Source organism: Vespa crabro, chromosome 10, assembly GCF_910589235.1.
Source record: "Vespa crabro chromosome 10, iyVesCrab1.2, whole genome shotgun sequence".
Lineage (NCBI taxonomy): Eukaryota > Metazoa > Arthropoda > Insecta > Hymenoptera > Vespidae > Vespa > Vespa crabro.
The window spans coordinates 1,473,837-1,501,498 of record NC_060964.1 but is presented as its reverse complement, the minus strand read 5'-3'; the positions used below and the strand labels follow the sequence as shown (position 1 = coordinate 1,501,498).

The following is a 27,662-nucleotide window of genomic DNA, read 5'->3' as shown; positions in this document are numbered from 1 at the left end:
TTTTCTTCAAGTATCTTCAATGCGTTCTTCCAAAGGAAAATAAAATAAGAACTTACGTTTTTTCTTTCTTTTTTTATTTTTTTTTTATTTTTTTTTATTTTTTTATTTTTTTTTATTTTTATTTTCTTTTTCAGCGTACCTATTTTCAAGAATTTACCTGACGAAGCTTTAACAAAAATCACTGACGTTTTAGAGGAAGTAAGTACTTTTTAGCGATTAAAAATTTGTGTTATAGTTTTGAAATGATTAGATTATTAATTTTATTTCTTCTTTTTTTTTATGTTTTACTTTTTATTTATTTTTTGTTTTATTTTTCCTTTTTTTATTTTTTTTATTTTTTTTATTTTTTTTTTTTATTTTTTTTTATTTTTTTTTTGTAGACTACCTATAACAATGGCGATTATATAGTTAGACAAGGTGCCAGAGGTGATACCTTCTTTATTATTAGTAAAGGTCAAGTACGTGTTACTATGAAGCAAAAGGATTCAATAGAAGACAAATTTATTAGAACATTACGCCGAGGTGATTTCTTCGGTGAAAAAGCTTTGCAAGGGTAAACACGCATTTGATAAATCTTTTTTTATGTTTATTAAATAACGTACACACACACACACACAATCTTTATAATCTTGAACACTTTCTTAACACGTGTTTCGATATATATACAGTGACGACCTGAGGACTGCTAACATCATCGCAAACGATGTCGATGGTGTCACTTGTTTAGTCATAGATCGTGAAACTTTCAATCAATTAATTTCTCCTTTGGACGAGATACGGAAGACATACGAAGATGAACTCGTGGAACGACGAAGGTCAGTATCGATATTTTTTCATCCTACGTTTTTGTTTATATTATTAAAAAAAAAAAAAAAAAAAAGAAAAAAATGAAAAGAAGAAGAAGAAGAAGAAAAAAGAATATCCTTCGATTTTAATCATTTAATTGCAATTTTTATGATAATGCTGTTATAATTGTTATTTCACGCTTGCATTTTGGATACAAAAATAAAACGTACGATGAATAGTAGTAAGTGTCAAATATATTTTTAAACTCGAAACTAAACAATCCATTAAAAGTTAATTTTTATGACGATAATAACGTAGATAATATATCAATTATATATATATATATATATATATATATATATATATATATATTTATACATATAATATTTAATTTATATGCAATTATTTAGATTGGACGAGGAATTCCGACACGTTCAATTGCACCATCTACGACGGATTGCTACCCTCGGCGTTGGTGGCTTTGGCCGTGTCGAATTAGTTCAAATTGGTGATGATAGTTCTCAAGCATTTTCATTAAAACAGATGAAAAAAGCACAGATAGTCGAAACGAGACAGCAACAACATATAATGTCGGAAAAACGTATCATGAATGAAACTAATTGTGACTTTATTGTCAAGTTATACAAAACATTTAAAGACGACAAATATTTGTATATGTTAATGGAAGTATGCCTAGGAGGAGAACTATGGACTGTTCTCAGAGATAGAGGACACTTTGATGATCCCACTACACGATTTTATACTGCTTGCGTCGTCGAAGCTTTCGATTATTTACATTCACGAAATATCATTTATCGTGATCTTAAGCCGGAAAATCTTCTATTGGACAACGAAGGGTAAGGATATATATATATATATATATATATATATATATATATATATATATATGTGCCATATGTTTATCGGTCATAGATTGCTCTCTCTTCTCTTAAGTATCTCACATCGTCCAGTGAAAGTCAAATGGCAAAGGTGTCATGATTTATAGACATGATGAATATAAAATAAAGTATATCCGCGGGAGATCTATAATAATAAATTATCGTCAAAGTACTTTCACTTAAATTTTACGTTATATACATTGTATCTTCGTATGACTCTATTTAATTATCATTAGAAAGAAAAATTTTAATATAATAATTGTAACATAATAATTCTTTTTTTTTCCCCTTTAAAGATACGTCAAAGTCGTGGACTTTGGATTTGCCAAGAGATTGGATCATGGAAAAAAGACATGGACATTCTGTGGTACGCCGGAATATGTCGCACCGGAAGTTATTCTCAATAGAGGCCACGACATAAGCGCCGACTATTGGTCCCTCGGTGTCCTTATATTTGAACTTCTCACTGGAGCGCCGCCATTCACCGGTTCTGATCCAATGAAAACATATAACATTATTTTAAAAGGCATCGATACCATAGACTTTCCGAAGATAATAACACGTAACGCTTCTGTCTTGATTAAAAAACTTTGCAGGTAATCGTCGATAATCATGTTCGTTGCATATCAATTCGTATTGATTGACGATCAATTGAAATATTTTTTTCATACTTCGCAGAGACAATCCGGCAGAACGACTTGGCCATCAGAAAGGAGGCATTAGCGAAATTCAAAAGCACAAGTAATTAATTAATGATCATTTGATTGAAAATTTTGAAAATATCGTTGTATTATTAAACGTTTCGTTCCGTTAAAAATGTTTATTCCAATTTTATATCTCGTTCATTTTATTATTTTTTAGATGGTTCGACGGCTTCAATTGGGAAGGCCTACGACTACGTACACTAGATCCACCAATAAGACCTCGTATACGTGCTCCTATTGATACTTCAAATTTCGACGAGTACCCACCAGACAATGATCCAGTGCCTCCCGATGATCTCTCCGGATGGGACGCTGATTTTTAATTTAACGTTATAACACGAATAAAAAGAAAGAAAACAAAAAAAAATATGTTGAAATTGTTGATACGTGAATATTTCATAATACATTAAGCCATATTAACGGGATTTATAACGATAATCTGGAATGTATTATAGGAATCGTTTGACGTGCGTGGATTACGACGAGAATCGTCTATGATTGTTTTACAGTTAGCACAATTAAATGAGGAAATCGATAACATCTGCATTTATTCCTCATTAATTTTCATTTAATTTCCACGGACAAATGATTCTTAACGAATTACATTAGACTTTAATTTTTATGATTTTAATTTAGTTCAATTTCAGATTCAATCAAATTCATAATAATGAATTCTTTAAAGATTTTATATATAAAAAAGAAAAAAAAAAACCTAATAAAGAAAAAAAAGGACTAAAAATTTTTCATGATCGATTTGTAAACAAATTTTATCAAAAAGAAAAAAGTAAAAAAAGCAAAAAAAAAATATTTATAAATAGTAAGCTCATACGCATTGCAATGTAATAACGCGCACCTAGATAACAAAATAATTATCAATGTAAATTCATCTGACCGTACAAGTTGTATGTACATACCATCTTATAGAATTTAAAATTAGTATAACAATAACAACATGATTATAAAAGAATACATTGTGCTGTTGATTTTCAATCGGATTTTAAATAGACAATATTCTATTATTCAAAGTTTCTTTGTTTTGCGCAATGAAATTCCTTCAAGTTCATTTATATATGTATGGTATTAAGTTCACTCAATTATTAATATTATTTTTCTTGAATTTTATCGATAAAACCATAAAATTTTTGAAGATATCGAAATTATTTAATAATCAAGTATTTATCGATTTTACTTAAAATTTATGTACAAAAGTTCAGAAGTTTGTTGATTGTTAAAAAGAAAAAAGAATATATATAGTTTATTCTTTGTCTTCATATTGTTTAAAAGCTCATCCTTTAAATTATAGAAAATAAATTTGCATGTTTTTTGTATGATACGTCATACGAAGAAAGTCGTTGAAAATACTGTAAGTGTTATAAAAAAAAAAAAAAAGAAAAAGAAAAATAATATCTAAGAAAGTAGTACAAGAGGAGTATTCCTCATCCTTTCACTGCCTGTGATGTCTCTTATGATTATTTATACAGATAATTACTCAGCAAGTAACATAAATTTCTTACAAACATGTTATAAATTAGAGGAATAAATATAAGAAGAAACAGATATCAAATATATATTTGTTATTGGTTTTTCTAATTTAAAAATACATTTCAAACGGTGATACCTTTCTGTTAGAGGACGTTTATTATAAATATATCGATTTATACCATTTGAAGTATTTATAAAGGTAAGAGATAATATAAGAAAATATATTTAATTAAGCCGATAAAAAATCGATAAAATATTCTTCATATAAATTTTTATTTATTTCAGAAAACGATAAAAAAAAAAAAAAATTGACGAGACACTGCATATTATATTCAAAGCATACATGTATAATATTTAAGTATGCATGGACGTTAGTATGACTCACAAGATAATGTCATTTGTCTACGATGCAGCGACTATGATTTTATAAGCGTTCTAGTATCGGTATAAACTCAAAAAGGATTAAACATGAACGTGTATGATTTACGTGACGGGGTAAATTCTATTTTTCGTTTAATTTAACACAATTTATTACAATTCGTTTTGATGTCTTTTAATATTACATGGATTCTTTATAGGTTAGGTTTATATGTCATATATTAAATATATATTTCTTTCAAGTTTTTAACTTTATTTATTATAAAATTAAATGGTAGATATTTACATCTGTTCTGATATTTTAATATTAAGTTTTATTCGTCTCAGCTGTTTACTTTTAATTCTTATATTCTTCCAATTAACCTCTCAACGTGAACGAATTTTTAGTAAAATTTTGATTTAATTACATTTCATTTAATAAAATGCTATCATGGATAGATATATAAATCACGGATATAATTTCTTTATTTATAGCCTCCTTTATTGCAAGCAATATTTCATGGAGATGTAGAAGAGGTTCGTGCATTATTATCAAGACAAGAGGATATTAATTGGCTAGATCATGAACAACGTTCTCTTTTGCATGCAGCAGCGTATACGTATGTATTATTTCCAATAGTTCTTCTATTAATTGATTCTTTCCAAAATATAATTTGTAAATATTTTTATAGTGGAGATGAAAATATTATAGAAACTTTATTATTAAATGGCGCATCAGTCAATATTAAGGATAAAAAATGGTTAACACCATTACACAGAGCTTGCTGTTCAAGCAAACCTTCTGTAGTAAATGTATTGTTAAGGTATAAAGCAGATGTAAACAATAGAGATCGAAGTTGGCAAACACCTTTACATGTTGCAGCTGCAAATAATGCTGTAGAATGCGTAGAACTTATGATTCCTTATGTGTTAAATATAAATGTAACAGACAGGTTTGTATTGCTCCTAAAATTTTTCAACTAATTGTACATTTGTAAAAATAATTTATTTAATACTTATGTATTCGTTTGTAGGGGTGGAAGAACAAGCCTACATCATGCTGCTTATAATGGTCATTTAGAAATGGTAGAATGTTTAACTCAAGCTTGTTGCGTAGTAAATGCAGCTGATAAAAAAGACAGAAGAGCTTTGCATTTTGCAGCATATATGGGTTATGATAAAATTGTCAAATTACTAATTGAAAAGGGAGCTGATGTAGATGTTAAAGTAACGAATAATTCAATTACATTTCATTATTTTAAAGTATTTGAATATTTTTATTAGAATTACATTATTTTTCTTTTCATGTGTTAAGGATCGCGATTTATATACTCCATTACACGCAGCTGCTGCATCTGGGAACGTTGAATGCATGCATGCTTTAATTAAAGGTGGTGCAGATATAGAATCCAAAAATGTATATGGCAATACACCTTTGCATATTGCTTGTTTGAATGGACATGTAGATGCAGTTTCAGAGCTCATTGCCAATGGTGTTAATATTGGTATGTAATTATATTACGTTCGTGCTTGTTTTGCTCGTATACCACGTTATTAATTTATACTATTTTGTTAATTTAGAAACTATAAATTACCAAGGTCAAACACCACTTCATATTGCTGCTGCTAGTACACATGGTGTTCACTGCTTAGAAATGTTACTTCATGCAGGATTAAGAATAAATGTTCAGTCTGCAGATGGACGCACACCATTACACATGACTGCGATTCATGGAAGATTTACTCGTTCAAAAAGTTTACTAGATGCAGGTGCTATACCTGATATAAATGACAAAAATGGAAATACTGCCTTACACATTGCTGCTTGGTATGAGAAGAGATTTTTCTTTAAAACTTTTTTAAATTAATGTTTTATTAATAATTATACTTAGAATTTTATTAGTAATTGTACTTACTAATATTTAACTTTCAATTAAATTAAATTATAAACAAAGGTTTGGTCACGAGTGCTTAACCACAACATTACTTGAATATGGAGCATCACCTGCAGCCCGTAACACAACTCAACGTACTCCTCTACATCTCAGTTGTTTAGCGGGTCACATAGAAGTGAGTCTTTATTTAATTAGACAATATAATTAAATTATACTTTACCCTATCTTCATAACAGGTATGCAGAAAATTATTGCAAGTTGATAGTCAACTTATAGACTCAAAGGATTTAGGAGGTAGAACACCGCTGCATTTGGCAGCATTAAAGGGTTCTGTAGTTTGTCTGGACTTATTGTTATCTAGTGGAGCTAATTTTAGATTAACCGATAACGAAAATAAGTTAGCTTTACATTTAGCAGCTGGTCAAGGTCACTACTATTGTGTTTTTACTTTGGTTGGATTTGGTAGTGATTCTAATGCCCAAGATGTGAATGGTGCTACTCCTCTTCATTTAGCTGCAGCAGCAACAAATTGTTCGGCAAATTCTTGTGCACAGTTAGTAGTTTGTTTTATTTATCATTGAGAAATATTAATATATTCAGTTCTGTTTTATGTATTATTTTCATTCTATAGGTGCGTACAATACTTATTAAAGCATAGAGCAGATCCGCAAGTAGGTGATAGACGTGGATTTACAGCTATACATTATGCAGTATCTGCTGGTAATCAATCAGCATTAGAATCATTGTTACAAGCTACACTACCAGGTTCAATTACTGCCAAAAAGGAATCACAATTACCATTACTCACACCATTACATCTTGCGGTAAGATAAAAAAAATACTTCATTAAATTTCAAAGAATACAAAATCATTTTTCATATAGGCATATCATGGTCATAGCGAAATATTGAGGTTATTATTACCTTTATTTCCAAATACTAATATCAAAGAAGGTAGTGGTAAAACACCATTAGATTTAGCATCTTATAAAGGTCATGAAAAATGTGTTCAGATGTTATTAAATTGTGGTGCTTCGGTTTCAGTTGAAGTAAGTCATAATAATTTATTATATAGATATTTGAATGATATCTTTTAGATTACACTTCTCTTATATAACTTGTGCGCAACGTCGATTTATTTTATTCGAAGGATTCTATTACTAAACGTACGCCAGTACACTGTGCAGCAGCTACAGGTCATATTAAATGTTTACAACTTTTATTGGAAAGAACAGAAGATATAAATGTAATAAATCGTTACGATGCAAAACGTCGCACAGCTTTAACATTAGCTGTAGCTAATAGTAGAACAGAATGTGCAAGTTTACTTTTGAAATACAATGCAGATTGCAATTTACCCGATATGAATAAACATACACCATTATTTCGGGCAGTAGTCAATGCGAGAGATCATGAATTAGTAGATTTATTGTTATCACATGGGGCTCGTGTTGCTATACAGGATACAAATGGAAAAACACCATTGCATTTAGCTGCTGCATGTGGAAGGTAAAAATATGTAAGCTTTTGATTAAAATTAAGATATCTAACATGTATTTTTCTTCCTTCTTTTTTTCTTTTTTGCTTATTATAATCTATATTGATAGATTGAAAGCTTTAGCTGCATTAATTAACGCTGATCCAATGGCAGCGACGTTAAAAGACGATCAAGGTTGCATAGTACTTCATTGGGCTTGTTACAATGGAAATTCTAATTGTGTAGAATATCTCTTAGAACAAAATGTTATTGATTCTTTAGAGGGTATGCATTATATTTCTTTGAAACAATAAATTATTGATAACATGACATATATATACATATATATTCATATATGTGGACATTGTTTTTATACTTTTAGGTAATCCTTTCTCTGCTGTTCATTGTGCTGCTTATCAAAATTCAGCGCATTGCTTGGATTTGTTAATAAATAAATTTGGTGGACAGACAGTTGCAGCTCTAAGAGATGCTCAAGCTGGTCGACTTCCTTTACACGTCGCTACTAGCGCGGGGTCGGTTGAATGTGCACGACTCATTTTAAGTTCTGTTGGACCTGAGTTGGCCGGGCTCGAGGATTTAGATCATTACGGTCGGACACCCCTTCTATGCGCTGCTGTTAATGGACAATGCAATGCAATCGGTAATTGTTTGTAAAATAATTGAAAGAAAGAAAAAAAGCAAAAGAAAGTTGTTTAACAATTATTTGTGGTAATAAAACTTATTGTAATAATAGAACTGTTACTCGAGTGGAAAGCGAATGTTCGTGCCGTTGATGCCAATAAGAATACAGCGTTGCACTTAGCTTGTCAAAGACGCCATTCCGCTGCTGCTTTACTTCTTTTAGATTGGATTGCTTCAATTAGTTGCTTAGAAAATGCTCAACAATTGCAACAACAACGTGTAGCAGTAATTAATATGACTAACAAACAACAGAGAACACCCTTGCACTTGGCAGCAAGAAATGGTCTTGTAAGGGTAAGGATATAGGTTTATTGAAATTAATGATTTCGTTGTAATATAGATTTTTATTATTATAATGTAAACAAAGATAAAGACATTGGTTTATTCTGTTATAGGTAACACGAAAATTGCTTGAATTAGGAGCAAGTGTTATCGCTATAGATGCTGAGGGTCTTACTCCAGCACTTGCATGTGCTCCAAGTCCAGCGGTAGCTCGTTGTTTGGCTACTATACTTGCTGCTCATGGTAAATTTACAAATCTAAAAAGAAGTTTCATATCAACAAAATATAACAAATTTACTTTTTTCTTTTCTTTTTGTTTCTTTTGTGTGTGTGTGTGTGTGTGTTTAGGTCAACATTGGGAAACAACTCAACATTCACCGTCTATACAACAAACGTCAGAAGTTTATTTGAATGGAAGAAGTGGGGATTCACAACACAGTTCAGATTCAGAATTCTACTGACAGCAGGTAACACGCTTAGACCATCAAGCGTATCAAGATATAAATGCTGGTTCTATTCATGGTGACATTGAAACTGCCAGACTACTTTGGGCAAGCTGTTGGCTTTTTTCAATTTTTGCATAATAATTCCCTCACCCCGCCCCAGTTGTTGAAAGTAGGCAATACCGATGTGATAGTTAGTCTCAAACAAATAATGATCATGACAATACCCGCATTTACCCTATTGAAACATTGAATCTACTCATTTTACACATAGTTAATAATGGTAACTATTGATAAAAACAAATACTCTTTAATTTTTCGAAAGAAACACCAATGATTATGTCTTAAAATTTGAATGATAAAATTTTTGTTAATGAGAAAAACAACAAACATTAATAGGAATTAATTTATATGCGTTGTACAAACAATAATTCTAAAATATCCTACGAAACAACATTTTATACGAGCAAAACCAAGCAATTATATTGTCAAATGGTTTGAATAGTTCAAGAATTTTGAAACGGCTAGTTTAAGATTAAGCTAATCATGTGCCAGATGTGGCTAATAAGAAAATATTTTTTAAAGTAGTTATTATATTTTCCTAATTTTTAGATAAAATTATTATCGATTATCAAGTAAAAAAAAAATGATAATTACTCTATATATATATATCTTATCAAACGTGTATATTTACAAGTGACATAACAAAGGCAGTGTTGTTGAGATCAAGGAAATATTGATGATGCATCAAAAACAAAAAAAAGGTAAACGAAAAAAAAGAAAAAAGAATAAAATTTGTCAAAAATTGTAAAATAATAATTATTTCGGATATGTATTATTGCCTATATTTACTAAAATAGATAAAATAAACAACTTTTTTTTTATTTTTTATTTAAAGAAAACAGAAGTGAACCTCATGGTCGTAGAATACAGCCAGAATGTAGGATTCTACAAGTAGATAAATCAAATTTATTTTTATTATATCATTAAAAATATTTCTAATATATAATTTATTTATCTAGAGTATCCCAAAATAAATGAGAAATATGTACTAAGAATCGTTCTAATAATTTCAATGGTATATTTGCTGTGCCTTTAAGAAAAACTTTTTGAAACAATAATAAATTTATTTTTTTTTTAGAATCTCATAAAAAATGTTTGTTACTAAAATTAATGAACAAAACACTCACTATGATATATATCGACGGAATCTCAAAGGCAATTTTTTATAACGCATTCGGTCCTATTGTAAATGTTTGTCCATTCATATTAATGGGACTATCTCATCAATGCAGATTACTATGTACATATATAATAGGACAATATAATATAGGAGTAAATATTCAGCTATTTTCTTAGTCATTTATAGTGAAGCTTAAACTGCCTAATAATGAATATTGGACCTTAAAATGTAATAGTTAGGAATGACAAATGCATGTTTATATTTAAGGAATTGAAAAGATGCTTCCAATAGTACCTCTATTGGTATCAGTTTGTTCTTTTTTTTGGCACTGATTTTAATCAACACATAGAATACCTTTTATCGATAGTGTATTAAACAAAGTAATTAAATAGAATATCAATTAGCTCTTCTTATCATTATTGTCACTCGTACTTATACTTCTTTTTATAATGTGCATTTAAAAAGTAATATTAGAAATGTAAGTAGTGTATAACGATGTCATATAAGAATTTTATTTGATTTACGTATTTATATTGTATATAATTAAATGGCGTGGTCGCTTAACTAGAAAATTACATATATTGTAATTATTGATTCTGATAAATAAAAAAACAAAAATGAATAAGTGAATGAGTTTACGACAAAGAAAATATTCGATTTCTTAAACACCGTCTTTTAAATGATCTGTAAATAATTAAACGAGGAAAAGAAAAGAGAACAAGATCATTTTTATCGTTTCTTTCAATATAACATACTTTGTATTTATTATAAGATAGTCTCTAATACTTGTTACTTTTGTACAATATAAATTCCGTTATTGTATTTCCGTAATTATGTACATCGTTAATTATACTATAATAATACCGATATTATATATATATATATCAGTGTTAATTATAGTATAATTATAATTTGATTTTATTTAATAATATAATATAATTAATCGAAAATAAGAAAGTCTTTTCTTAAAAAAGAAAGAAAAGACATCTAACATATTGGACCGCGAATCATAATCTTATCTTACTTTATCTATTACTATTATTATACATAAATATATACAGAGAAACAACAATCTTATAAATTTTCATAAAATCTAATGTACTTACGTAACATAAACAAACAACAACAAATAATACAAACATTATCGTTTTAAGGTGTAAAAATATTTACAGCAATGTGTGCGCGTATGCGCGCGTGTATGTGTTCACTGTACTTACACATATATCTCTTATATACAAAATATTTTAGAAAATTTCTATTCTTGGCAGTAGTAATCTTTACATTAATGAGCTTCTTTCATTCCAAGCTTGTATCCGTAATTATATTTGGTTTTTTTTTAATTGATGATTATTCAAATATAAACGTGATCCAATGCAATGGCGTTAGTCGTCACATGATGATCCTTTTTCTCACTTTCGTCGTCTTTAGATTCTCTAGCAACGTTATCATAATCCATGTCGAAACAAAAGTTATCGTAAGTGTAACGATTACCAGTATGATTAGAATCCTTTTCCTCTGATATAGATGTAAATCTTTGAAGTATAATATTCTTAGGTTGCGTATGAACGAAAATACTCGAAAGTCCTCTCGAACCATTGATATTTGAATTGATCTTCGGAATGGCCTTCGTATTATTCGTAAACTTGTTCTCAATGTCGTCCAAGCTTTGACCTCGGGTCTCCGGTAATAGGGTAACGGAAAAGAGTGCTCCCAATAAACCTGCCGTAGTGAAAATCCACATTGTGTTCTCTATGCCGGCGTTTAAACTTACCTCGGGATATAACTTAATAGCAACGAAGGTTAAGATCTGTGCTATACTGGTAGTAATACCACCTAAGAGTCCCCTAAACCTAAGGGGATATAATTCTGAGGTCATAACCCAAGGTAACGTCAGAAAGCCGATCATAGATAACGCAACATGACATCCCATACAGATCAAAGATACCCAAGATGGCAATTGGAACCTGAAATAAATATTTCCATTATATTTCAATATTTTCATTTTAACATTTCTCTATTTTCTGTAGAAAAAAAAAAAATATAAATAATGTATCTATGTGTACCTAAAGGCCAAGGCAATGCTCATAGCTGATATAGCCATACCAAAACCGCTGGTAAAAGCTAATGCTTTTCTACCAATATTATTAGCTAAAATTGCACCGATTATCGATGCAAATAGTCTGATAACACCAATACCAACACTCGCGGCGTATTCGTTTACGCTAACACCAATATCTTCGAGAACATTTACAGCGTAAAACAACATTATATAAATTCCCGAAAGTTGTTGTAGAGCAAAAAATAAGAGAAGTATAATGAATGGTTTCCAAACATTCGGCATGTAGAAAGCTTTAAAAAGGCTCTCTCTTTCTTCCATCCTTTTTGCGTTGGCATTACAGAGTTCTTGAAATTCGTTGTCTGTGCTTAAACCTGGACCACGAAGCCACAACAAAGATTCCTTTGCTTCTTCCATTCGTCCTCTGGCTGTTAGCCAGGCTGGTGTCTCACGTAACATCCTATGAAATAAATCTTATCTCTTTACAAATTTGCTTCTTATTGTACAATATCAATGGATGTTAAAAAAACAAAAGGAAAAAAAATTAAAAAACCCTTACCTCGACAATGCCAGAGATAATATTGCTGGACCTATACTGATTGCGGCAGACTTTTGCCATGTTGTCAAGGAACCTAACGTGTACACCATTAACACTCCTAACGAGGTCAAGATAGGTCCACAATTCGCTAACCATGCTCTTTGATGTTGAGCTGCTGTCTGATAAAATCGTATAAAGTTGACAAAAATGATCATTGCATAGGAAATAATAATCGATTATTTTTTTTTTATTTTTCTCTTTTTTTTTTCTTTTTTTTTTATTTATTTACCTCGCTGACATATAAATACAGTGCATTTGCCATGCCCGTACCGATTCCACTGATGAATCTTCCAACGTACAACATCGGGACATTTTTGGCGAACGCTATTAAAAGCCATCCTGTTGCATGCGGTAAAGTTGCCAATGCTATAGCCGATCTCCTTCCAAAACATTCGGAACAGAAACCCGCAACTAATGCACCAACTGGATTCGAGACAGCACCAAGCGACGCGATCCAAGATGTTTCTGATTGATCAGCAAACTTTGATTCCAACAACTTCGGTATTAGAATTGCACTGAAACCTTGAGACAATCCCACTGATATCTGTCCCGAGTGTGCGGCCAAGCCAGCGAGAATCTGTAATAACTCGTGGAAATTTATTTATACGAAAAAATAAACAAAAAAAAAGAAAAAAGACAGGTACAAAATTACAACCGAGTATGTTCGATAATAGAAAATTTGATAAGTATAATTCGATTGATATTTATGAAATATTAAATATTGAAAATAATGAAAATAAATTGTCATTCATCTTAGACTGTTTTATGTAAACGAATGCGTTTAATATGACAAATAATGAATAGTTATTTTTTTCTATTTCGTCTGTTTCAATTTCGTATTTTTGTATTTTCTCTGTTTCAATTTCGATATAATCGAATTTAAATTTAATAAGTATAGTTTTAATTAATGTACGTCGAATTTTAATAAAACAACGTTGATAATTATTACTATTTCGTTATGGAAAAAAGAGAGAGACAATATTATAATACAATTAAATACAATATTATTAATATATAATATTATAATATAATAATATAATTAATATATAATATTATAATATTATAATATAATTTCATTAATAAATATCATTCTTTTCTCTTTTTTATTCAGCTTTACATTAATTTCGATATAATAAACGATTGAAAATAATATATCGTAATATTTCAACGTTGTCTTTTGTTTTTCCTTTTTCTTTTTACTCAGATATATCTTATATTACGATTATGAGAGAACAATCTAGAATAATCTATTTCATCGCGATACGTGAGAACAAAGGACACACTTCTTAGAAAGGAATCCTCCTCGCTGGTACCTCCACCTTGTCGAAGGCATCATTTTTCTTTTGCCGGGTGAGGAGGCTTGCGTACTCTAATGACCCAATGAACTCTATCAGTTTTGAAAAAGCTCTTTGAATAAGCACTATTTTCTAATCTGATTGGTTCAACGGATAGGAGTCGGACTAAGAGAGGTACCAAATTAAATCTCATGAGGAATTCGATCAACTTTCTTTCAATCGATAATAATAATCTTTCTCTTGCACTAATTATGTGTGCGTTTGAAATCAAAAAAAAAAAAAAGAAAGAGAAGAAAACACATACATAATGGACAAAGACAAAATCATTCCTACTTTACATTACGTTTCTCGATCATAAAAAATGTTCCAAGCTACTTCCGTAATCCTCAAACAATTAAGATATCACATCTAAGCGAATCGCACGTGTTCGGAAATTCGATAGAACTTCCGTGAACGTGTTCCGAAATAATAAAACTCGTCTATTGCTATTTCCTCATTTTTATTATTACCGCTTGCTTTTTTACATTTTGATGCGACCAGCAAACAAATACAAAAAAAAGAAAAAAAGAATTGTAACTAAATATGTAAGCACATACACGAATAGATTTTTAATCGATTCCTAATTCTTTCCTTTTTCTCTACTTCTTCTTTTTTCTTTTTCTTCTTTCTTTTCGTTTTTTTATTTTTTTATTTTTTTTTTCATGGTTATCAGGAATTTGATGTCGTCACAATGATAGAAAGAGAGAGAGAGAGAGAGAGAGAGAGAGAGAGAGAGAGAGAGTGAGAGATAGAGAAAAAGTTGAAATATGAGGGATACTGGAGTATCCATTAAAAAAAAAAATTTAGATAAAAATCTAGCAATATACAGAAGAATTGAAATGATTCAACGATTAGAGAAGGTCAAATCAATCGTCTTCATAAATTTTAAAAACGTATTTGCGAAAGCATCTTTCCTTCATCATCGTCATCGTCGTTGTCGTCGTCGTTGTCGTCGTCGTTGTCATCGTTGTCATCGAATCTCTTTCGCGAAAAAGAACAAGTGAATGGACATCCGTGCGCTGCTCTCGCAACGATTATACGACTAGATCGCGATCCTTTGCTTTCCTTTGTTATCTTATTGTGTAACAACGAATGCAACAGCAAACGTGGTATTTCTTTCTCTTTTATTTTTTTTCTCTATTAACGATAATAATCTTTTTCTTTTAACTTAGAAATGTCCATCTTGTAATGACTTCCTCGTTCGTGTAATCTATGTACATATATATACATATATATATATACATATATATATATACATATATATATGTATTATATATATATATATATATTGTATATTATATATAGATATATGTATATATATATATATATATATATATATATATAATCTACAATATAATATTTATAATAGACATACGTATATATTATATTGTATATTATATATATATATATATATATATATATATATATATATATATATATAATCTTCGGAAGATATAACACAATGTATCTAATTATCATAATGGCACATTAAATCAAACACGTCAAAGAATTCTCGGCACGCGTGCTTTCATTTCCGTATAAAGATCGTCTGAAGACAAATAATTTTGAATTTTTCGAATTCCATCGATACTATCGTAATAAATAAAAAAGGACATTAGATGAAAAAAAATAGGAACGACGATCTTAGAAAGAATTAATATCGTACAATACATATTTTTCAACCTCTTTCATTTTACGTAATATTACTTGCAGATAATGGAATTATCATTTTATGTTTCTCGCATAACGCTTATCGAACGATCATTTGAACGATCATTCGATTATAAACGAACTTAAGTACTTTGTGGATGATGATGATGATGATGATGATGATGATGATGAGAAATAGAAAAAAAAAGAATAAAAAGAATCGATTACATTATATAATTAAGATCCTTACACCTTTCTTGTCTTCTGAGTAAATAAGCTTCCACCAGATCTTCGGTTGAATCATCGTTACGCCCAAAACTTGTCGAGCGCAAAATATTTGCTGAAATGCAAAAGAGATTTGCAAGGTTACGATTGCTATTTAAATTAAGAAATAAGTTTGTTGATATTTAAATTAAAAAAAAAAAGAAAAAAGAGAGAAAAAAATTTCCTTTCGAAATTTTATTAATAACCCAGTGCTCCGTTCGACAAGATGATGTTGCTGTTGTTATTGTAATTTTTTTCTTCTTTTGATATTCTTTTTTTAGTTTTATTTTTCACTTTTTTTTTCTCGTTTTTTTCTCTTCTTCCATTATACAAAGCTGAATAATGTTATTAAATAGTCAGACCAATCACGTCTCATTAGATGTAACTGGGCGTTGCTCTAAATCTTTTTATGTAATCTTTTTTTTTTTATTAATCTCTCCGCATTTGACGAACACCGATCTTTTTCATTTGAAAAAGAATATCCTTTATTTATTCTTTTTTTTTTGTAATATAAGATAGATAGATAGATAGATAGATAGATAGAGAGAGAGAGAGAGAGAGAGAGAGAGAGAGAGAAAGAGAGAAGATAAATCTCTCTTTGATAAATTTGAATGATAATGTTAGAAATCACAAAATTTGATGAAATGAACCTAAATTATCGTACATAATTAAAACGGATAATGTATCGATAGATGATTATCAACGTCCGATTATAATAAAGAGCACCGGGAAAATATTGCAAATTACCAGTGTGGCATGCTATGAGACAATTATAGAGTTTCCGTAGATCCGAACGAAGAAGATTCTAGTACGATGCTAGTGCACGTATCTCACTTTTAAGTTCACTGACAATTGCGAATAATTTTTCATAAGTCACACGAATGATAAAATAAAAAGAATAAAAAGAAGAATAAGGAGGAACAGAAGAAGAAGAAACAAACGAAAGAAAAATATTTTCACATATTTATTTGATTGCTATCGCGTGATACATATCTTTTCTCTTTAATTTGTCGAAAATAAAAAGAAACGAAAAAGAAGAAACTTAAAAGAAAAAGAAAATAGTTCAACATTGATTCTCCACTCTCTGGTCTCCATCTCATCCCCATTTCTCAATTTATTTCTCAATTGTTATTATCAAACGTCTTGAAATCGTGAAACAACAAGAATACAACTATCGCGAAATTCACTCTCCTCGAATCAGAAATTCTCGTCGCAATAGAGAATTGCGATAGTGATCGAACTCACGATCGTAAAAATTACAACGGCGCAACCTTGTGCCAATGTAATTCTACATTTCCCTTCGTTCCTGTTTTTCCAGAAAAATGCCAATACGCTAAGCCATTCTGGTATACATATATTAAGAACATTTTATAACAAGAAGTATTTACATATTCGCTAATTTACTTACTTGTTCACGTTCTGCATTAATTTCGTGAACTATTTTGACCGATTGAAATAAAAATTGGCTATCAGCCGATTTTTCAAATGTCAAAATACGTTTCCTTTTGATGATAGGAAGAAATGAAACGATTAAAAAAAAAAAAAGAAAAGAAAAGAACAAAAAGGAAAGCATCGTTTCTCTTTTAATAGAAATTTATTTTGAAAATGTAAAGGCAACAGGAAGAAATAAAAAGGAAACAAAAAGAGAAAAAGAAAAAGTAAAAAGTAATAGATATCGTTAGTGTTATCTTATTGTTATTAGAATTTTACCTTAGCCGATCAAAGATGTTCCTCTCCGTTGATTCGGAATGACAGGGGCGATAATAATGGAAAGTAATAATTTCTTGAACGGCGAGTAAAACACATTTCACACTGTTTTTACATGTAACGGTGACGGCACGAAATTCAACGAAATTATAAAAAGAAAGAAAACTTAAAAAAATAAAAAAAAGAAAGGAAGAAAGGAAAGAAAAAGATAAAAAAATTCTTTCGATGCACCTCTCTGGCGAATAAATATTATTGCACTATTTCTTCGATCGTACAAGAAGCTTTAATGCTTAGTGATGATGTGTCTAACGATCGAAAGGTATTACAATCGATTGTAATAAAGTGACATGACAATGATAAAAGAGATCTATTCAGATCTTTTGAGTTTCTTTTATTGACTGCATGTATCAATTAAACATTCGATATATGTACATATACATATACATATACATATATATATACATCCGAGCATTCCGAAGCTATAAATTCAAACTTATTTTTTCTTTTATTTATTATTCTTCTTTATTTTTTATTTCTTTTCTCTTTCTTATCTTTTCTTTTCAATGGCAATAGAACGCGAAACAATAAAAATGAAAAGAGATATTGCTATATATATATAGTTGATTAATAATTGATGAATCGCAGGCGTGACAAACACGTGTTAGAAAATACGAAGCAGTTTTGAATCGAACTTAACCGGCACTTTTTCGCTCTCAAACAGCGACTGAGATGATTTTCGTTGGAGCCTTCGCATTTATAGCCCGTGCGCGACACAAGCCTCTCTCGCGCCGTCGACGTTCGAACAGTGCAACAACATATTTCTCTTATATATATATACATATTGTATATATATATACATATTGTATATATATATATGTATATATATATATTTATATATATATATATTTGCATTTGTGAATATCTTCTCGTAAAAACGGGATCTGTATTATAAATAGATATTATCGATAAAAGGAGGAGGAAAGGAAAAGGCAAAAGAAAAAGAAAAGAAATGAAAGAAGAAAACAAACTCGAATTGATATATATGTATATATTGTATATATGTAAATATATATAATATATACATATACAATATTCAATATAATATATATATATATTATATCGAATTATGCATAATGTGGTATGATCAAAGAAACTGTTATCGCATCGATGTATAGTGATAATTTTTTATCAGCATCGAACATCGAGGAGATAGAATAAGATAGAACCTGAAATAAATATTCCCATTTTATCTCAATATTTTTATCTTAAAACGTTTCTCTATTCTCTGTAGAAAAGGATTATAAATAATATATCTGTGCGTATCTGAATATCAAAGTAATACTTATAGATGATATAACCATGTCATAACCAAGCTGGTAAAAACTAACATTCTTCTACCAATGTTAATTGCCAAAACTGCAGAAATTATCGATACGGATACTCTATATCAATACTCATGACGTATTCGTTTACGATAACACCAATATCCTCGAGAACGTTTACAGCGTAAAACAATATTATATAAATTCCCGAGAGTTGTTGTAGAGCAAAGAAAAGGAGAAGTATGACAAATGGTTTCCAAACATTCGAAGGATCTATTTCCGTGCAAATAGAAAACAATCGTTCGTGTCCAGAAATAGCATCGATTATTGATGATTATAGATCATTGTGATATTTACAAAAAAAAGAAGGAAAGAAAAAAAACAAAAAACTAAAAAATTTGAGGAGGGGAGAAAGAGAGAGAGAGACATATAAATACATATCTGTCTCTTACTCGGCAACTAATGTTTTTTATTTTTCCTTCTTCTAGGTATTTTTTATTTCTTTTTCGTTGCACGGATGTCCAAGATTTTTATCCGCCGACAGATCGGTCTACTGCAATTAAGTAATACGTAATTATTTTGATTTTGCGTCGCGGAGAATAATAATTTTTGCGGCTATGCACGATAATAAAGTCAAGTTAATCGCAAGCGATTCGGTAACGAGGACTTGACGATTAATCGTGTCGCGATCAGTAAATGGTGCCATTGTCTATATCGTGCAAGTAAAGGCACGAACTCTTAAAGAGAGTCGCATTTATAACAATACGCCTATGTATATATATATATATATATATATATATATATATGTATATATATATAACTATATATACATACTTATAGATACATAGATATATATCTAAGTAGAATATATCCCTGACCTGTGCCAATGCGAAAGGCGAGAGGCGAAAACGTCGTCCAAGTCGGTGCGCTCTTACCATTAAACTTGTACATACATACAAAACTTGTATATACATACAAAACTTGTAAACATATACATATAGATGCATAATATATAAGTGCACGTCTAAGTAAAGTACTTATCTTTCTTTTTCCTTTTCTTTTATTTTGTTTCGTTTCATCTCGTTGTATTTCTTTTTCTTTGATGTTTTTTTTTTTTAATTTTTCCTTTCTTTCTTTATATCTTTCGTTTATTCGTTCATTCGTTCATTCGTTCATTCATTCTTTTCATTTTCTTTTTTTTTTCTTTTTTTCTTGTTTCCTTTTCTTATTTTGCAAAACACCGCAACAACGCGGACATTGCAAAGATGATCGAGCATTTGTTTGTTTTGTATGTCGTTGTCACCTGACTCTCCTTTTCTTATTTATGTCCATAGCCGATCGAAATTATCTTATGCAATTACAAGATGCATTTGTGATAGTTCAAACATTACATAGAACACCATGTTTAAATACGCAAGTAAATACGTGTTCGTCCTGAATCTATGATATATTTAAACTTACAAATAAGTACTTAGTCGGTTCGTCAGGTCGATCTTGTTTCTCTTGAAACAATGACGTTAGTTAACTATCTACAATAAAGGATATTATTTGCGACCATTTCAATGTGATACGTTCGACGACAACATTTATTATATGTATGCATGTATGTATAAAGATATTTTTGCATGACTTATTCCAATTACGATCGATGATATCTTATTCTCCTCCATCTTTGTCTTCTTTGTCACAGACGGAAGTAGAAAAGATAGAAAGATAAATATAAATATCGTACGAACGTATAATAGTTACATTCTCGTCGCCGGCTAACGAAAATTATCCTTTTGCATATATATATATATATATATATATATATATATATGTCTATTTACGATTGGGATCGTGATCTATTATGATGGAATCGAATCGAAAATAAAAGTAAATATAACGAGAACGTTCGTGAGCACGTTTCACGCATGCATACATATGTACATATTTAATAAGTTTATAATTGAAAAGAAAAGAAAAAGAAAAAAATATAGTCAAAGGATCTTAATGATTGTAGCCTCTTAATATATGTTTATACATGGATGCATTCGAGGTCCATGCACATATATGAATACATTATTGATATTTAACAGAAAAAAAGATCGATGATAGAATATAATAAAAACCAAACAAGAAAGAAAGAAAGAGAGAGAGAAAGAGAGAGAGAGAGAGAGAGAGAGAGAGAATAAAATAATAATAATAATAATGATAATAATAACAGAAACGAGTTGTTACATTGGTAGATACATATAACTTGTCCCTGACCTGCAAGAATAGTCATTGATTCTTTACTATGTCATTTAAAATCATTCTTACATTCTCCTGAAGCATCGCTTTCCCTTCGTCTTCTCGTTCTAAACTTTTTTTTATTTCTTTCTTTTATTCTGTTTTTTTCTCTCTCTCTCTCTCTCTCTCTCTCTCTTGATCTCTTGCAAAAAAATTCATTTGGTAAATCGTAGAATCGAAAAAAATGAGAGGTAGAAAAAAGAGAACGATGTTTCTTGTTTGCCCAACTTCCGTCCTGCAAAATGTCGAGAGTGATTTTATGAGCAACGTTAATCACTTTGCTCCGGATAATATTTCGTGGCTGACTGAGTGCAACGATGGAAATTATTTTCTTCGAAAACCGAAGTAATGAGAATCTATTATCTAAAATTTATTACAACGATCGCGTACGAGACGACTCTGCAAACTCTTATTTCAGGCTATGATTGGTTAAAGGTCGAAATAAAGAAAGGATAAGAAGGAAATGAGAAAGACAAAAAGAGAGAGAGAGAGAGAGAGAGAGAGAAAAAGAGAGAGAGAAAGATAGTGAGAAAAGTTCAATTCCTTTTATCTGCAATGTCGGACAATGACAGAGTCGCAAATCAGTCAAATATAATAAATATGCAATTACATATATACGGGTTGTCCGGTTGCATATAGAAAATAAATAAGTACGTCGGAACTGAATTCTATGCGTTAATATAACAAAAAAAAAAAAATTAAAAATTAAAAAAAATAAGGAGGGGAAAAAATAGAAAAAAATAAAAGAATAAAGGGGAACGTTCGTTTTAAAGAAAAATACGTAAACGTATCCACCGTGTGTGATCGCTTTTTTAATTTTCTTTTTCTTTTTTTTTGTCTTTTTTTTTCTTTTCCCCTACAATGACAATTAGTTTTATGTCATAATGTAATTGTAAAATAATCCTCTCTATCCTATTTCAATGAAATTACTTTGATATAATCATCATCAGTTTCGATGGAAGCGTGAATAGGTCTTCTTATCATCGCGATTGTCGAATACGTTGTACGAACGGGCCGCATTTAAAAGCAGCCTTGATCGACAACACGTTGACGAAGTATTTCAACACTATCAATTGGAGTTTTGTAAACTACCGACTTTAAATGTCGTCCTCTCTCATCACTCTACTCCCCTCCCTTTTCCTTACGACTGATCGACCAACCGACAGATCGATCGATCGATCGATTGATCCCTTCTCCACCCATCAGTTCCCTATTCATTATAAGTTAAAATCAAGTGGATTCTGGTCTGGACAAACCATACGTGAATAACAATCTGTAACTTGAAAACAAGGTCACATCGGGCATATATTTTACATATGAACCTTTTTATCCTTATGTTCTTTCTCTTTCTTTTTTTTTCCTTTTTTTTTATTGTTCAAAAATTTTTTTTATGTAGAATCGACACCTGCTGTTACAGATACTTCCCATATGCAACCGGACACATTCCCTGTATATGCGCGTTTCCATGAGATTTGTTCGATTAAACATAAGAAAGAAAATGAAAAAAAAAGAAAAAACACGATGCGTGAAAGTAATATGAGAATAGTAATTTTCAAAATTAGGCGCTATTTATTCATTGGTAATTATATACCAATATGCAAAGTATTTCTTCGATCTTTCTGTAATACGTCTATTTTCATATAATAGATATTTTATCTTAATTTGTTAAACTTCGTCATTATTTCGTTTATTTTATTTTTCAAAAAAATTAATAAAGAGATGAAAGTAATGCTCTTCAATCAACATTCTTAATTTATAATAATTAAGATAACAGTAACTCTACAAAAAAAAATTCTTAACGAGTTTGACAAGTTTAACATATATTTTTGGAATGACTATATATTAATGTTTAAAGTAATTTAATGTGCAACTTTATATATACATAAAGAAAAGATCGATTTTCACGAAATATCTTAATTGAAAAATAAAAAAAAAAGAAAAGAGAGAGAGAGAGAAAGACAACTTATAACAATGTAATTCCTCCATTATTTATACTTTAATGTCATTGACGTAACAAGTAATATAATGTCGTTCGTTCTAAATATGTATTTCTAACAAAGTCAAATGATGCGTTAAAAATTATCAAACGAATTTTATTAATTACTTAACATCGAGAGAAGAAAAGAAATAAAATATTATTCGCAAATTCTAATAATCTTCTTGGAGTAAAATTGATCGGAGAGCAGCGTGGTATGAATAAAAGAAAAGCATAAGAAGTCCTCGATAAATGATTTTTTAAGGACGTGAATTCGAAGTGAGCAAGGTCAACGTTGTCGGTACTTATTGTCTAGCAAAAGAACCTTAAGAATCGAGGAGGAATCGACTCTCATTGAAGGACAGAGTTATACGGGGCTAAGGACCGTCTCCTTCGTATTTTCCATAACGAATGAAAGAAAGATGGTGGACGTCTCACTGACCTCGGCCACCGGAGTCAGTTTAATGCTTTTGAGTCTCTCTCGTAGCCATGTGTACTCCTTCTTCTTCTTTCTTTCTTTCTTTCTTTCTTCTTTTCCTTCTCTCTTTTTTTCTTTCTTTCTTTTTTATTCATCGTTTACCTTCCGCCTCTCTTCCTCGTCACGGCGATCCAATTCAACAATGTAATTCACGCATCGCCCACGCGCGACCCAAATCCACATTGTGTGCTTTACGATATATAGTTGCTATATCGAATGCAACTTTATATTTTGAAGTAATATAGATCCGGTCAAATCTTATTTCTTCTTTTTTAAATCTTATTTCGCAACAATAATTATATCAGTTGTAAATAAAAAATTGTAATAATAATAGTGGTAAAATTAATATAAATTGGTTAATAAAAAATATATTAATATCAAATCATTTAATCTCAAAGTTTATAATATTAATTTATATATATATATATATATATATATATATATATTAAATAAATATGAATTATTATGAATTATTTATTTAAACAAATTTTGTACACATGTGCATTATGATTTGAATTAAGAAAAAAAAAATAAAGAGAAAATGAAAAGAGAAAAAAAACAAGATAAATTTAATCACGAAATAAAATATAAAACAAGACGAACTAGAATCATTGTTAATGAGAAACATGTAGATAAGATAAAAATAGTAATAGATCGATTAACCGATAAATTAATTGCATTTCAACGTCGAATGTCAAAGGTACAACCAACCATGTCAATTGAAAAATTGTTTTCGATTTAGCCTCGCGCCACTTAATCGCACGATGATTCAATTAGCGCCGGCTCTCACGAGTTTGTAGTTACTTTGCCGATCAACCATATCATGCGACTCTTAAATGTATATTTTGTATGTTATATTGTATCTCTCTCTTCTTATCTTCCTTCTGAAAATTTTCCGCTAAAATTATGGTGACTGATAATATAAAAAGACGAAAAAAAGAAAAAAACAAGCAAGAAAGTCTACGTAAACAAATAATAAATAAGATTGTCACGTGTTTTACTGTCATATTAGCATTGCAGAAAGGAAAGAAAGAAAGAAAGAAAAAAAATAAAAATAAAACTCTTATTATATCTTCAATTAAAAGACACGCAATTAAATATTAACAGGTTAAATAAGGATAATCAATGATAATAGTCAATATATTGTTAATTAAATAAATATTTTATAAAAGTTAGAACAATTTTTATTTTATCCAAAAATATCATAGAAATTATGCTACGCTGTAATAAATATAGTTTTTGTAAATATTTATATATAATATAAATACATGTATTGAAAATCTTCATATATATATATATATATATATATATATATATATATATATATATATATATATATATATATATATATATATATACGTGATAAGAGATCATTTTATATAAACGTAAAACTAATGTATAATACGATATTAAATGATGTCAAGAGCATTTTATCCAGGTAGATATATATACATGGACATATATCTACATTGAAATGTGTATACACACACACACACACACATATGAAAGAGTGACAAAAGAAAGTCTTAATGATCGAAGTAGGAAGTTAAGTCCAAGGACCTGTCGACCCGTCGATAATGACTTGTAGCTCGAGCAACCGTCACTACTCCTGTCAACGACTCATAAACGAATGCGTGTTACGACTCTACGAAAGGCTTTCCGGTCGTAATCAATCGCTCTGACCTTACACACTCTAACTTCTTCCGTATTCTATCAGACGATAGACATGTTTTGCGAATAGTTCTACAGAAAAAAAAAAGTAGTAAGGAAAAAATCTGATTTAGCACTCTCATTTTTTAGCCAATCATTTATCAATTACATAAATTAATCCAGTGGTTTCACATTGTTTCAATGTTTTTTTTCCAAGTAAGGAAAAAGAGAAAAAAAAACAATAGATCCTCTTTTACTAAACGGAATCTTGTTTCTCGCTAAAACCAATGAATTAGAGATTTAGATAAGGTTAAAACTCTTTAACTGTGCTGTTATAAATCTCTTTATCGTACGATTATCATTGTGCATAGATAATTATTAAATCATTAATCATAGACGGTAATTAGCCGTGCGGTTTCATCGAATAAAAATATCAATAGCCTCATTCTTTTATTCCTTAATCTCGAAATAATCGAAAAGAAGGATCTGAAAGATCCGGAAGATGAACGAACGATCGAAAAGTAGTCACGCTTTTTTTTACATTTTTTTTTTTATTTTTTTCATGTCTCTTTTCTTTTTAATTTATTTACAATTATTTTTTTCGCTTTATAACCTCTCGTTACCTCTCCTATTTATATTAAAAGCACGAAGTCACTCTTCTACAGGTTCTTCTTTTTTCTCTTTGTTTATTCATTTTACAAAAATATTTTTTTCTTCACTGCGGCGTATTTACTCGTTGTCTCTTCTCTTTATATAGACAAGTTAACGATTTTGTTTATTTTATAATTTACAAACTACATTAAAGAAGCAATTGATGTAGGTATGGGTGCATGTAACTACGCTTTCAATTACATTTTTTTTCTTAAAAGAAACCAACTAACTACGTTCTTTCAATTGTTTGAATATATAAAATATTAAAATTACGGCAAATTAGCAATGTTATTACTAATCTGAAATTGTAATAAAGATGCCGCGGGATATTGGCTTGCGTAATAATTAACATCAAAGTGTTAGAAAAAAGAAAATGAGCAGGTAAATGTTGCGGGCGTATTAACGTTCGTAAATACATACGTACGTACATACTTAGATTTGTTACGTACGTTACATTCGGAATATATCGAGAAAAATCGAGATAAATCGTGCTTACTATTAGAGATCGAAACTTTCCGCCTTTAGCTTTTTTCTTTTTTCTTCCTTTTTTTATTTTTTGCTAAAGTTTCCTACCGATTGCGTCAAACGCATTCGGTTGGGCAAAAAAGAAAAAGAAAAAAGAAAAAAAAAAGAAATATGATTAAAAACTAAGAAATCATTTTGTTCGCCTCTTATCATTCTTATCGGTATTATAATATTATGCTAACGCACCTTGGCTAATGCAACGTAAACAAATCCGTTGTTATCTAATGAATATAATAAAGAACCGAGGTATAATTAAAAGTCTCGATCGTAATTAATCGAAGGAGGGAAAGAAAAAAGCAAAGGAAAAAGAAAAAGAAAAAAAATGAAGCGAATCACTTTGCTATTAAACATTTCTTCGTTTAAACTATACCGTTGCTTCTTCTTCTTCTTCTTCTTCTTCTTCTTTTTCTTGTATTCAGGGTTAATTGAATCACGTCCAACAAGGGACTACCATTCGTTCTTGTTATTAAACGTTCTAGAGACACTTACGGAAAGCATTATGTTGCTTTTACCTTATCTAACGATAAATTGCTCTGCCAATTTAACAAATAAAAAGAAATAAGGTCAAGTACTTCAAGATCTAACTGGTTTTTTTTTTCAATAACCATTATCATTAATTGTTTTTAAAGTCCCGACTAATTGGACCTTCAAAAAAGAGAGAAAGAGAGAAAGAGAAATCGAACATTGCACTTATGAAGGAAACTAAAAATAACTTTTCGTATCTTAAATATAACAAACGTGCGTTAATTTTCAAACATTTTTATTTTTAGTCTTTCATTATTTGTGGAAAAACCATCGAATCATTTGAAAGCATGATTGACGTTCGAAAATAAACGATTTATTTGCAGTTTCATGAGATATCAATCGAGTGAAAAAATCGCGTAATACATGTCTAGGTATATTATTTTTTCATCTCTCTCTCTCTCTTTCTTTCTCTCTCTCTCTCTTTTTCTTTCTCTCTCTCTCTCTCTC

The 27,662-nt window shown here is 29.8% G+C and overlaps 3 protein-coding genes across 7 annotated transcripts in view; 2 read left to right on the top strand and 1 right to left on the bottom strand.

Annotated features, from left to right (window-relative positions):
• The window catches only part of LOC124427562 (cGMP-dependent protein kinase, isozyme 2 forms cD4/T1/T3A/T3B), a 50,534-nt gene extending 46,579 nt beyond the window's left edge, over positions 1–3,955 (top strand). For 4 of the 5 annotated variants that reach the window (XM_046970606.1, XM_046970608.1, XM_046970610.1 and 1 more), the window contains 7 exons: positions 135–198; positions 381–553; positions 669–815; positions 1,197–1,643; positions 1,982–2,281; positions 2,364–2,426; positions 2,547–3,955. In XM_046970606.1, coding sequence (XP_046826562.1) covers positions 135–198; positions 381–553; positions 669–815; positions 1,197–1,643; positions 1,982–2,281; positions 2,364–2,426; positions 2,547–2,712 — 1,360 coding nt within the window. In that variant the 3' untranslated portion in view covers positions 2,713–3,955. The remainder of the gene's footprint in view (positions 1–134; positions 199–380; positions 554–668; positions 816–1,196; positions 1,644–1,981; positions 2,282–2,363; positions 2,427–2,546) is intronic. The other variant, XM_046970611.1, reaches the window with a different exon arrangement.
• A 20-nt stretch (positions 3,956–3,975) lies between these two features.
• Positions 3,976–9,903, top strand: LOC124427561 (serine/threonine-protein phosphatase 6 regulatory ankyrin repeat subunit A-like). The gene is made up of 17 exons (XM_046970605.1): positions 3,976–4,070; positions 4,157–4,366; positions 4,724–4,848; positions 4,921–5,181; positions 5,263–5,455; positions 5,544–5,733; positions 5,810–6,056; positions 6,184–6,298; positions 6,360–6,676; positions 6,755–6,947; positions 7,007–7,171; positions 7,273–7,631; positions 7,730–7,884; positions 7,982–8,260; positions 8,354–8,595; positions 8,697–8,826; positions 8,932–9,903. Exons 2-17 carry the CDS (start codon positions 4,340–4,342, stop codon positions 9,042–9,044), a joined length of 3,111 nt encoding a protein of 1,036 aa, XP_046826561.1. The 5' UTR covers positions 3,976–4,070; positions 4,157–4,339; the 3' UTR covers positions 9,045–9,903.
• Positions 9,904–11,339: 1,436 nt separating this feature from the next.
• Positions 11,340–18,564, bottom strand: LOC124427563 (facilitated trehalose transporter Tret1-like). Its single transcript, XM_046970612.1, has 6 exons — positions 17,822–18,564; positions 16,098–16,187; positions 13,093–13,440; positions 12,825–12,982; positions 12,273–12,725; positions 11,340–12,173 (listed from the first exon to the last, which is right to left on the bottom strand). The coding sequence occupies exons 2-6, from the start codon at positions 16,149–16,151 to the stop codon at positions 11,561–11,563; spliced, it is 1,626 nt and encodes a 541-aa protein (XP_046826568.1). The 5' UTR covers positions 16,152–16,187; positions 17,822–18,564; the 3' UTR covers positions 11,340–11,560.
• Between the last annotated feature and the right edge of the window lie 9,098 nt (positions 18,565–27,662).